The sequence below is a fragment of the Zea mays genome, chromosome 7, assembly GCF_902167145.1.
Source record: "Zea mays cultivar B73 chromosome 7, Zm-B73-REFERENCE-NAM-5.0, whole genome shotgun sequence".
Lineage (NCBI taxonomy): Eukaryota > Viridiplantae > Streptophyta > Magnoliopsida > Poales > Poaceae > Zea > Zea mays.
The window spans coordinates 167,974,302-167,987,255 of NC_050102.1; the positions used below are offsets into that span (position 1 = coordinate 167,974,302).

Here is a 12,954-nt window from a genome sequence, read left to right on the forward strand (position 1 = left end):
ATAATTAATAATAAACGGCGCCCATTACAAATAAACCGGTAGACGTGGACAAGGCGTGGGCTGGGCCTGGGCCCTGCCAATATCGAGGGAGATACGTCTGGTGGAAGCATCTTTTTTGCGAGCGAGAGTCTGTGGCGTGCCATCTAAAGATGGCAACCGTTAAAAACTCGTTAGGTATTACTTGCTCAAATTTATATCCGCGAAGAAAAAATACGGCTGCTAAAAAACTCATACCCATGACGGATATAAAATTTGCCTAAACCTATACCTGTGGGGATTTCGGGTACCCAACGGGTTTTCCATACCAACTAACACCAACATAAAAAATAATTCACCATGTAAATAACAATCAATACATTAATAAGCTAGGATAAAAGGAACAAGTGATAACTAATTTTAGCTTAAAATTTGTTATATAAAGTTTATTTCAATTAGAACATATCCAATTAATAATATTATAAGATATATTTATAATGAATGATGATGTTAAGGCAGGTTTTAAAAACCTTTGCGGGTATGGGTAGTGGAAGAATTTTGAGGTGGGGTGGTAGACTGGTATATAGTTGGCTCTCAGAGCTCGGAAGGGGAAACGGAACGGGGGTGCAGAACGGCCCCCAAGGCCGCAGAACGCACTAGGGGACCAGTGTCGGAATCGCGAAACTGTGCAGTGCACACCTGCTGCCGCGCGCACACAGACACACGGACACACGGACGTGGGTGTGGCCCACCGTGTGTCCCTCCTCCCGTTTCACGTTTCGACGCGGCATCTTTCACACTTGCTAAGCACTCTCTCTCTCTCTCTCTCTCTCTCTCTCTCTCTCTCTCTCTCTTCGCCATCTGAAAGCTACCGGCAGTCCGGCACATAGTACTAGCTTGGTGCCATGAAGCACCTAACAACAGTCTCGGAGTACAGGCCCGGTGCATGTCATGCCATGCAACATTCATGCGTTCACGCATGGTAACACTGCCATGCCCATGCATGGCTCTCACCTACACCCAGCGCCATGACATGCACCACGTACGTACCTACCGCAGCGTGCGCATCGAATCAACGAAAGCTGGAACCAACTTTACTCCACTTTACAGCTGCTCCTGGTAGTTACTAAGAATGTCTGCAAAGCGCTTGTTCTTCGACGTGGTCAAACCCACGGCGCACAAAAAAAAATCGCTCGCAATACCACTCTCTCTCTCTCTCTCTCTCTCAGTCTCTCTTTATCTCGAGGGAGCAATTAATATCGCTTTCTCTCTGATAAAAACAAGGGAAAGCCGCATCTCACGTTTCTTTTGTACCACTGCTGCCTCGTGGGATGGAAAAGAGAACGTGAACGCGAAGCTTCGGTGACAAGGCGCGGAGCGGACACAGACACAGTCATACGTCAGAGAGATCACGGGATAACGGAGCAAGATTGGGAAACCCCCCACCCCCATCGTTGCCCCTTGGATAAAAATCTGGACGGGACCCACCCAGACCTTGACGCGCCACAGGTAACGGACAAAGGCCCGAGGACCGATCGCCTTCACAGTCACGTCTGTTGCACTGTGCTCTCAGCTCTCTATATATCCGTTGCATTGCACGACGCCTTCGCGTTTTCAGTAACCATGCATCTCCTTTCCCACATTAGAGGCGTAGCAACAACAAAAAAAACGATCATGAAATTATTAAAGCTGGCGCTGGCGCTAGCACTCTGCAGCTTCGTAGTTAGTGTGCTCTGAAACAGACAGCACAACTGCAGCGCATCGTTCGGCGCCAAAAAGAAATAATAATAATAAAACGCGGCATCGACGATCAAGATCAACCACCTTAAATTGCTATTCCTAATAATATTGTAAACCACCACCACGTATAGTGCGCTTTTTAGAAGAAGATCCTGATCCTGGCTGGGAATAAACGGAACCGAACGGGACGAGGTCAAGGTCAGCCATAGGTACCCTACCAGTCTACCACTCCCACCACACCACGCCCGTCCTGCTCTGCTCTGCTCGGCTCGGCTGCTCCTACCACTGCAGTGCGCAACCCGACGCGAAGCGCAGCGCAGCCAAAAAAGCGAGGCGCGCCCACCACGTCATGGGGAGCCATGGCGAGTCAGACGCGGTTGTCGGCCGGGGCCGCGCAGCATGCTGGCCAGACACGTGGGTTACCGACAGCGCCCGTGCCCCGCGGGGCCCGGCGGCGCTACGGCCACTCCATGTCCATGTCCAAGCGGCTCGCCCTCGCTCTGGGCTCTGGCTCCTCCGGCACGGCGATGCATCCGTCCACCCGTCGCTGAGAGCGCCGTGAGTCCGTGACGTCTAGCCTTGCCGTTGCCGGTCGCGACGCGTCCCGTCCCGTACCGGGACAAGATCACGTTGAGAATTTATGGATGCGGTTCCCAGGAATGGAGAGCAGGAGAAAGAGGGGCGATTGGTTCGCGGACCACTCCGGCTGCCCGATGTTGCGGCCGGCCACATGCCGCCGGCGGTTGCTTGCTGCCTGCTGGGTGTGGTGACGGCGCCCCCCTGTTAATTATCGATCGTATATTCATACTGCTTTAATGCTTTTGTTCGTGGGGAATCTGGATGATAGAAGCTGATAGTATGATGGATTCGTTTTGTTATCATTAGAGTATGTACATTGATGTTTAATATAGAGCTTTTGAGATGTATCCGAATACTTAGTATTCGTATGCACAATAAAATGCACAATAAAAACTGTTGTATGCATTATTTGCTCCCCCACAATAAAAAAAAAGGTGAAATGGAATATCCGAATACTAAGTATTCGTATCTATATGTAGATTTTATATCTATCGTTTGAGAATGTAGATTTGATGTTTACCTTTTATTAATATATACAATATCGATGGTGAAAATAATAATACGAATTTGTACAGCAGTATCTATATCCTATCTATTTATAATAAAAAATAGCGAAAAGAATAAAAAATGATAGTGAAATAATTATTCATCTTCATCCCAACAATGGACTCGTTGCCGCCGCAACGAAGGCAACCTAAACTGCCTTCTCCACATACGGGAGTGGTGGCCATCATTGCACACTCAGAAACCACTCCCACCAGTAGGGGTGAAAACGGGCGGATACGGACGGATAGTAGCTCATCCTATATTCTACCCTAATGTATTTAAAACGGATTCGGGATCGGATACGGATAGTTAGAAACGGGACGGATACGGATACAGGGACCGGATATTTGTCTGGGCGGATAAGTGACGGATACATATATTATTTGATCGGATAACGGATACTTGTCGGATAATGCATTAATTGGTTATCATAAAATATTCTTGTTCGACCACGAAATTGCAAGTAAATTAATACTAATAAACATTTAATAGAAGATAATCTCAAGTTCCCACATAAAATGGTAAAGTGAAGTATTGATTATGTTGAAACTTGGATACTTAGAGTGATTTCACGTGTAACTCACGTAATAAGTGGAAATAAAATAGAAAAAACGTTGACATCCTGTGGATTTTATGGCCCCATTATTTTTTTATGACTATATGTGGCCATATGTTGTACCGTCGTATAATTTCATAGATTTCTGAGGCTATTTGTACATTATTAATTTCTTTCTACATAAAATCATCAAAATATAATTAAAATTCATAAATACACTAGTTTTGACCCAAAATTGCAAAAAGCTTACCAAAAAAAATAAACATTCTATTCAAATAAAACCTCAAGTCGACACATGAAAATGATAAGTGAAATATTAATTATGTTGAAACGTCGATACATTAAATGATTTCACATGTAACTCACGCAATAAGTGGGAGTGGAATGGAAGAAACACCAACATCTTGTGGATTTTATAATCCAAATGTTTTTGAGAACTATATGTGGATATATGCTGTGTCCCCGTAAAAATTCATGAATTTTTTAGGCTATTTGGTGTATTATTAATTTCTTGTCGTAGAAAATTATCAAAATACAATTAAATTCATAAAAAATATTGTAGTGTCGAACGGAAATTGCGAATAAGTTACCAATATTAATAAATAGTTTATAAAAAGATAATTCTAAGTTCCCACGTGGAGATAATCTTAAGTCCCCACATGAAAATATTAAAGTCTATTATTTTGATATAAATTTAGACATTATTTCAATGATTTTGGCCTAAAGATATATTTAAACAAAAATGTGTTGTACTACAAAGTTATAGATCTCTTCGAGCTCTACAATTTTCATATAAACTTTGTCTTCATCCGATTTCATATGTAAAAGTTATGATTTTATAACTATATTATTATGCAGAAAAAGAAAAAAAAAACGGGTACCCGAATTCCGGGTACCCATATCCGACACGAATATCCGGGTATTTACCAGGTAGTACTCGTTCCGTATCCGACCCGAATCCGAAGTTGTACTATCCGGGTATTACCCGTATCCGTCCCGAATATTAAAATACCTGTATCCGTATCCGAAAAATGGTCCCGAATCAGTACCCGTATCCGGTACCCGTTTCGGGTAGCCTACCCGTTTTCACCCCTACTGGCCACGAGAGCCCCAAGAGTGCTATGCTATGCTAAAGAGCCGTAAGTCAACTAGCCCAATGCCACCGAGGGCATGTGGATGCCACGCAGTAGGCCAAGCTACTCTCTTCAATTCCCGCCGAGAGCCTGGTCGCTGGCAGTCCAAACTCCAAAGGAATGCATGTCTCATGTCTGCGCTTGTCAATTGCTTTGACAAACCCAAGGAGAGAGGGGATCTGCTTCGTGCCATGCCTGATGCCCCAGACGTGACTGGCCGCCTGGCCGCGCATCCACATCGCGATCGCCTGGACGGCTGGCTGGATCGCACCGGATGGAGCGGAGCCTGCATTGCCCTGCCTCATCGACTCGACGCTGGGTGTTCGGATGAGACGACGACGATGGGTACGTGCATGTGAACGCGCCGTGACTTGACGTCGGCCCTGTCGTCAAATCGCAACGCCTATCGGGCCCGCTGCTCTCTCCCTCTCTAGTTTTGAAAGGTCGGCCCTGTTGCTTGAATCACAGGACTATGTGCTTGTACATGCATGCCTGATGCCTCGCCATGGCACAGACCAGAGAGACCACAGGTACATGATATCGAGTAGGCTGTTGGCTACAGCTCGTTGCCCTTCCCTCTGTGTAGTCAGTACTACTCCAGTCACACACACACTCCGTAATTAATCCGGAAACGGGACATGGGGCGAAGTTCAGTGCACGCGGGTGTTTTCTTCGTTCCTCCTAGCAATAATTGGGAATCCGCACGCAGCTCAGGTCGTACTACGTATTGGACCCGGAAAGATCTCTAGCTAGTACCGACGGGCGTCGAGGGGAAGGGAAAAGGAACCGAGCGAGCATCACATCACATCCTCCTCCGGACGAACGCGACTGGATCGACGACCCCTGCTACCAAGCACATGTCGGCAAGTGCGTCCGTCCGTCCCATCTGCCGTCTCAGCTCCGCAAGCCCGAAAACAAGCGCGCAAACCCAGCCAGCAGCAGCCAGCAACCCCACGCACGGACAAACGCATGCCACACGCGCCGCGTACCGATCGGTCGCCGGATCGGCAAAAGCGATCCAATCCAGCCCAAGCCCAAGGGGACCGGCCGGGGCAGCGACAGCGGCCGCCCCGGACGGCGCCAAACGCGCGCCATCCCGCGGCCGGGACGACGAGCGAAGCTTCGGTCGCCCTCCGTGCCTGTGCATGCACCTCTCCCCGCCCCGGTCCGGCCGCAAAGCCGCTGGACGCACGACACGGATCGTTCTCGACCGCGCGCGCGGTAGTATAGTACAATACGACGTGGTGGCGCTCGGGCCAACGGCGAGATCGATCGCCGTGGAGAAAGGCGCCTGCTGACTGCGCTGCGCTGGGTTGCATCAACGCGTGTTTGGGTAGCTGTTTTACAGCTGCGGATGATGGCAACTAATGCTACACGCCGGTTCGGTCAGGAGCAAGGAAGGAACGGTACATAACTACATACGTCAGGTCAGGTGAATTTACAAAACAGATATATGGAGGGCGACGCGTTCACGTTTACGGAACAGTGATGAGTTGATTAGTCGCCGGAGATACGTAGGGTAGTAGGGTGTATCCAGCTGGTCGCCCTGATTGCATGGTCGATTCCTGCGCATGTGCAGGGACATAAATGTTTCTTTTGCCAATTGTACCTTTAACTATAATTTTACCTCTTGTTTTTTCAATTTTATAGTTTTACCGTTGTTTGGATATTTTATTATTCACATCAATCCACATGTATTGATATAGATTGAAGTGTAAATTTACGCTTCAATCTATCATAATACATACGGATTAAAGTAAATACTAGAATATTCAAACAAGTCCTGACATATTTTCTTACAACAGCGGTACTGTCTATCTCAGATAGGTCCTGTAATTGTTTTACAATTTTTTGTCGAGTACAGCTCTTCCTGTTTTTCCGGTACGCTTTCTGCTCTCATCTATAGTCATACTATTAGTACCTAGTACCTACGATGAGTATTATATTCTCTCTCACTAATTTTAGCAGTATGGAGCAATGTTGCTACGACTACGACGCAGTCACGAGCAGTACCAAACAGGCCCTAAGTAGGCCACACCGTACCTGTTTAAGGGCCCGTAGTTACGATTATGGGCCTTGAGCCCGTTATTATGACTACGGGCCTTCGTTTCCGCGCTGCCAATTCACCGGGACAGAAGAACACGGCGCGAACTTCAACAAATAGCAAGCACAGATGCAACTTTACAAGAAAGGGATCCCCGCTCCAGTATTAATGACCACTGTACTTTCACTTTGCAGTACACTCGAAAATGAACGAGCAACCTTCCTAGCCAGGGTACTTTCACTTCAAATGTGCAATGTATAGGATCTGTTTGGTGTTATTTATAAACCGTTTATGGTTAAAATAAACTGAAACTAGATGGGGAAAAAAAGGATAATGACTAAGAAAGTAAACAACAATTGTCAAAGTTATTTCTTATGTGTGATGATGACCCCACCACAAGTGTATGCTGGCCTAATGCTTAAAGTTATTTTTTTTAATGCATGGTGTGTCTATCATAGCAATTGGGTGATGCGGCATAGCATTATCTATAATCGTGATAATGTAGGTATTGTTTAAGTGGCCAGAGAGAATCCAAAATCTGTACCCCGATGAACAATAAATAGCTTGATAGTTGTCACTTCTAACTGTACTTACTAGTAAGAACAAACAAACTAAACCATTTTTAGATTCTCACCACATTAGGATCCTCATCCTTGTGTTCAAATTATCATGAGCTGCTAAATATTAGTGTAACTAGTTTCTAATTAAACGATATCCATTATTACTCCTAATTAATATTAAGAAATGCGATGTAGCCAACCAAGGCCACGTTTGGTTTGATCGGCTAAAGATTACTCACTCCATTTTAATGAGTTGTGTTATGAATACTTTTAAGGGATGTTTGGTTATTTTAGTCACCTTTTAAATTTTAGTGACTAACTCTAGTTCTTAAAAAAATATATTTTAGTATCTCGTTTGGTATGTTAGAAACTAAAAGTGTCACTAAAGTTTAGGATACACCAACCAAACACCCTCTAAATTAGATAGAGACTAAACTTAGGCCTCCAACAAACTTTAGTCGTGAACTATGAGAATGTTTGAATGTATCATAATTAATAGTTACCTGCTAAAATTAGTTGCATATATCTAAACAATCTATCTAATAGTTCAATTATTAGTTATTTTTAGCAAATTAATTAATAGTTAGCTAGATATTTGTTAGCTAGCTAATTTCACTAGAATTTTTAGCCAACGGACTATTAACTCTAGTGTATTTAAACATTTCTAAGAGAGCTGATTTGGTGAACAAGTATCACGATAGGAATCACAAAATAGCAATTAAATTTCTTTTCATGATCTCTCTCGATCACGGGTCACTAAACCACCATAAAAAATACCAAACACTCCTTAAACTTCAACCAATCACCCCTCGTTGACCTAGTAAACTCCGGTATCTCGCCTGTCTGATGGCCGCCACAACCGCCGCCGACGCATTCCCCTCCACCGTCTCCTCAGACTCGGACTCCGACGACCTACTTCTCCCGAACCTCCTCCCCTCCACCACCACCGCACCCGCACCCTCCTCCCCATCGCGCGAGCAGCTCCACCACTTCCAAATCCCCTCCCTCCCGTCCCCCATCACCGTCCGCGCGCTCCCGTCACGGGGCCTCTCGTTTCAGCTCTGGCCCTCGGCCTCCACCCTCCTGCGAGTCCTCCCTGCCACCCCGTGCCTCCTCCCGCGCCCGCCCGCGCTGGGGAGCCCGCTCAGCGTCCTCGAGCTCGGCTCCGGCACCGGCGCCGCGGGGCTCGCCCTGGCCGCGGCGCTCCCGGCGCGCACCGTCCTCTCCGACCTCCCCGACGCGCTCCCCAACCTCCGCCACAACGTCGAACTCAACGAGCACCTCCTCGGCTCCGCCGGTGGCGCGGCCTCCGTCGTGCCGCTCCGATGGGGCGACGCCTCCGCGATGGCGGACGTGGCCGTGGCGCAGACGGCGTCCCCGTTCGACCTCGTCGTGGCGTCGGACGTGGTGTACTACGAGGAGTTGGTGGACCCCTTGATAGAGACGCTGCGGTTCTTTGTGAAGGGGGAGGTGGCATTCGTGATGGCGCACATGAGGCGGTGGAAGCGCACGGACAAGAAGTTCTTCGGCAGGGCGAGAAAGCTGTTCGACGTTGAGGTGGTTCACGAGGATCCACCGCTCGAGGGCTGGCGCCACGGGCCGGTGGTTTACCGGTTCACCGCCAAGAAGCAGCACGGCAAGAAGTGAAGAAACTACCTTAAGGTAAAGGCTGCTTGCTTGCCTATCTGCATGTGTTCATGTTGCAGCGCTGCTGCTGCTGCTGTTTGTCCTCGTTTGTTGCGTGCTAGATTCCAATGTTGGAAACAGAAAGTAGTTCCTTGGAACAATGTGCAACTCTGGACCAAAACTGGGTTGAATTTGCAGGCATATTGATTTACATTGTATCGGTGAGGTTTTGCTCTGGTTTACTATATACTATCTAGTTTGATGAGTTCAATGTAAGTGTCATATTACATTTTTCGAATTGAGGAATCTTTATTCTTCTCTGTTTTTGGTGGTAGCTCATGTTGAGTTTCAACTCTAACCTAGCCAAACTTGTAGGGTAAAAGGCTTTTTTGTTGCTGAAGGATCTTGTTCTTATGTATGATACATTTTCCTAAAAAATCTTATATATGGTAAAATATATGATGTGAAATACTAGGTAGTTGCCACATGTACTTTGCAAGTAATAATGTAGTATTATATCCACATGATTGTTTGGATGGTGTAATTTCATGGTTTGATATTTCAAACTGCTTCTAGGTCCTTGTGCACTACAAAACAAATGTTTGTTTCACCATTAACTTAAGTAGCATAAATTAACCGGTAGTTTCAAACTTTCCAACACCACTTCTATGCCATTATGTGATAATAATAAATGTTTGCTTCAATATGACCTTAAGTAACAGAACATATTTATCCATTGTTAAACTGCGATCGGAGGTTGTCAACATGCGAATGCTTTGTCTGTATAGCATGTTAACCTCGCTCTGCTTGGAGGGCTTCTCTTGCACTATTTTCTAAAACTTTTCTCTAGGTGAAGCTCTAATGAATTGAGTCTTTCTCATATGAAATGAAAGGTTCCCTTCATGTGTTACAACGAAACCTTGGATCTTATTACTATATTGTGATGTTGAATATATGTCCAAGAGGCAATCATGATCCATAAGAACGCTAATGGGTCTTTAGGGTAGCTTCTCCACTGCCACCAATGCCTCTAGTCGGTTAGAGGGGATGGTGATGACGTTGTTGGGCCCCAGCATCTTGAGGACTAGATGCCCTGTAGAGCATGTGGCGCCCAAGGTTTGCGTTGTAGGGAAGATGGAGCTCGACAACGGTGAACTCCACATATTCAGCGTGGAAGTTCACGCGAGTGCCGAAGGCGACCGGCACCTTGATTGAGTCAATTGGGAGGATCATCCTCGGGGAGATTTCGACAAACAGGCGGGCTTCGTCTGTGGACTGTGGGATCTACATCTTGTTAAAGGCATACATCAACAAGATGGTGATGCCGGGCCTATCATCAACCATGACATGCTTGAATTTGATATTGTTGATGGTGGGAGAGACGACAAGAGGAAGGATCCCTGCGCCTACCATGTTACTAGGGCAGCCAAAGTAATCGAAGGAGATCGAGGTGCCAGCCTATCTGAGGGTCTGCCGTGGAATGGCGACGTGCAGAAGCTTTAGGGCTCACCTAAAAGACAACTCGGTGGTGTCGTAATTAACGGAAACCGTCCGCTCTAGGTCCTGTAACTCATATTCGCCCTCCTCCTTGGAGAATGGAAGCCAAATGTGTTTGGTCTTGCGTGATTTCTTTTTTCTTATAGGGCCTGGGGCCTCGCTTATACCGTTGTTGATTGAGGTGCGGCTGTTTTGGGTCCCCTTGATCGGGGCATTTTTTGTCAGGGCACTAAACCTTGACTAGCCGTCAAGTCGTGGGTACTCGACCGGTGAATGGGGCAGTACTTCTCGATACCTTCTGGCGCTAGGCGAGGCTGCTCCTGACCCCAGGCAGGTTTGCTGTCAGCTTCAGTGGCAACACAAACATGGGGGTTCCCTCGAGACCTTGTTCTTCTTTTTCTTCTTTGCACAAGACAACATCCAGGTTAAAACCCACATACAGACACACACTGTCTCACAAGGTTTCACCGAGTTGTGCGAGGACAAGAAGGGTCCCAGCTCACTACAGACCCCTATCAACTGTTCTATTCATGCAGCAGAGCTGCCATATACAGAAATGAGCCAGTCAAAAAAACATTGAAGAAAATATACAGCATCTATTGAAGCAGCTATTGCTCCGCGTCAATCCTTAGACTCGCCGAAGTTTGTGTCATCGGTCGGCCAGACCACTGTCTCGACCAACCTTTGGCGCATGATATCCAGGTTCTCTTTGGAGATCCGTTCGTACATCATCGCGTGGTCGCATCTCTGCTGGGACGCACGTTTCAACAGAAAAAGGCAAGCTAAGTTACCCTCTTCATGCCGTCGAATACCTCTCTTTCAGATTCAGCTAAATTTAGTCCGTTCCTACCTTGATCCATTTGCCGTACAGGTGGAGGCGCGTGATCATCACTCTCTCTGCGAGGTCTTGCCTCTCCTATCATACGCGAACATGAAACAAATGTTTGGAGAACACTCGTGTTTTTGTCAGTTTCGTCAGAAGAAGAGGTAGATATGTACCTTGGCGAGCAAGCGAAGGAAGTAATCGCCATCTAATGGATCGTTGACAGAAATGTAACTGGCAAAAGAGTTGTGGAGTATAATTTAGACAAGCAGTTGCACACACACAGAGCAGGTATTAATGTTACAGATTGGGATCGAAAGATTCAGCTGACACACCTATAGAGCCAGGTGTAGGCTGGGGGATTCATCTCGTACAGCTGATGGAGGACCGTGTGCGTGGCCTTGTAAGTGAAGTAGTTGATGATGTTCTGCAGTCAAATTGTCGGTAGGTAACTCAAGTCAGTTCACGCACCAGACCAGGCTAAAACGTGTTGATGCCTCATTTGACGACGAGCCAATGTTAAACGACAAATCGACGACGCTACATGTTCGGGTGAGTGCGGCCGGGCGCACGCGCACCGTGTGTCATGTACCTTGTGCACGTCCTCGAATCCGTCCTCGTACGTCCCGCCGAACTCGGCCACGACGACGAGCCCCCGGCCGCGGCCCGTGGCTCGGCTCCCGCGCCGCGCCGGGCGTGCCCGTGCCAGCGCGCGCCGGCGTGGTCGCCACCTGAACACGCCAGTCGTCCCGCTCGGCGAAATGCCCCGGCACGCGGCGGCCGCAGCCACCACCGTTGCGGCCTGGGCGACTGCCATGGTTCGTGGAGATGGGATAGCTGTAGCTCTAGTGGGCCAGATATTTCCGTCGGCTGGCCTCGCCCGGTGCGGGTGCGACGCAATCCTAGCCGTGAAAAACGTCAGTAGCCGGGCGTGTTCGTGCGCGTTTATGGAGTCGGGCAGTTGGCTGTTTGTTTTTTTGGCTTTCGTCGAGAGAACGAGAGGACAAAGGCGCAGCGGTGAGCAGCACCTACGAGCGCCGTGGGCTGATATTTGTGGTCAGGAATGCGGATGAGATTCTTGAGGGCCACGGCCGCACGGGGCAGAGCTTCTGCTTCTGGTGCTCAAGGCTCAAGCCCTCAAGGGACGACACTCGTAGATTCAGCATTGTGGTTTTTGTTTTTGTCCCTTCTGGTGTTTCGGCAGTCTTGTCGGAGAATCTTTTTTTTTTCCACTGATATATATAACTCTTTCAAAAACTTACTAGAAAAAATAGCTCTTTCTGAAAAAGGCGTATGAAAATAGATAATTTGATTGGGCTTGTGAGGACCAAAAGCCCAACCAAACGGATTCTGTTTCTCCATAGGCTAGACAACACTTTTTTGCTTATATCTGTTAAGTAACCCTAGTTAGGGTTATGTGGGCAAATACCGGCTTTGCCCCTGAGGGGTCTCACATCTCTATATAAGGAACATGTACACCTTCTCATAATACAGATATCAGAAAGAGGCCAGAGGCCCAACCCTATATCTTGTGTCTCGTGTGTTTCCTCTGTCGTGTATATGGGAAGGGAGACGAATCTTCTACAGCTTCTTGCGTCTCTACTGCTGACGGGAGGGAAGGGAGCGGATCTGGTGATCCGTGGTAACGTAGTTCTCAACAATATCCACTACGATCCATCCATGCACAGCCACATGAGATCGCAAGGCTACAGCTACATGCTACAGCTCGAATAGGCTGATTGTGCAAAGAAAGATCGCAAGGCTACAGCTACATGCTACAGCTCGAATAGGCTGATTGTGCAAAGAAAGATCGCAAGGCTACAGCTACAGGTATAGATGTCCAATAAGCACGAGGCCCGCGAGCCCGGCACGGC

The 12,954-nt window shown here is 47.4% G+C and overlaps 2 protein-coding genes across 2 annotated transcripts; one reads left to right on the top strand and one right to left on the bottom strand.

The window, feature by feature from the left end:
- Nucleotides 1-7,979: 7,979 nt before the first annotated feature.
- On the top strand, nt 7,980-9,080 carry LOC100277827 (uncharacterized). The gene has a single exon (NM_001151296.2). It carries the CDS (start codon nt 7,981-7,983, stop codon nt 8,779-8,781), a length of 801 nt encoding a protein of 266 aa, NP_001144768.2. The 5' UTR covers nt 7,980; the 3' UTR covers nt 8,782-9,080.
- Nucleotides 9,081-10,657: 1,577 nt separating this feature from the next.
- On the bottom strand, nt 10,658-11,965 carry LOC100275464 (uncharacterized). The gene is made up of 5 exons (NM_001371677.1): nt 11,673-11,965; nt 11,416-11,507; nt 11,257-11,314; nt 11,108-11,173; nt 10,658-11,004 (listed from the first exon to the last, which is right to left on the bottom strand). Exons 1-5 carry the CDS (start codon nt 11,895-11,897, stop codon nt 10,879-10,881), a joined length of 567 nt encoding a protein of 188 aa, NP_001358606.1. The 5' UTR covers nt 11,898-11,965; the 3' UTR covers nt 10,658-10,878.
- Between the last annotated feature and the right edge of the window lie 989 nt (nt 11,966-12,954).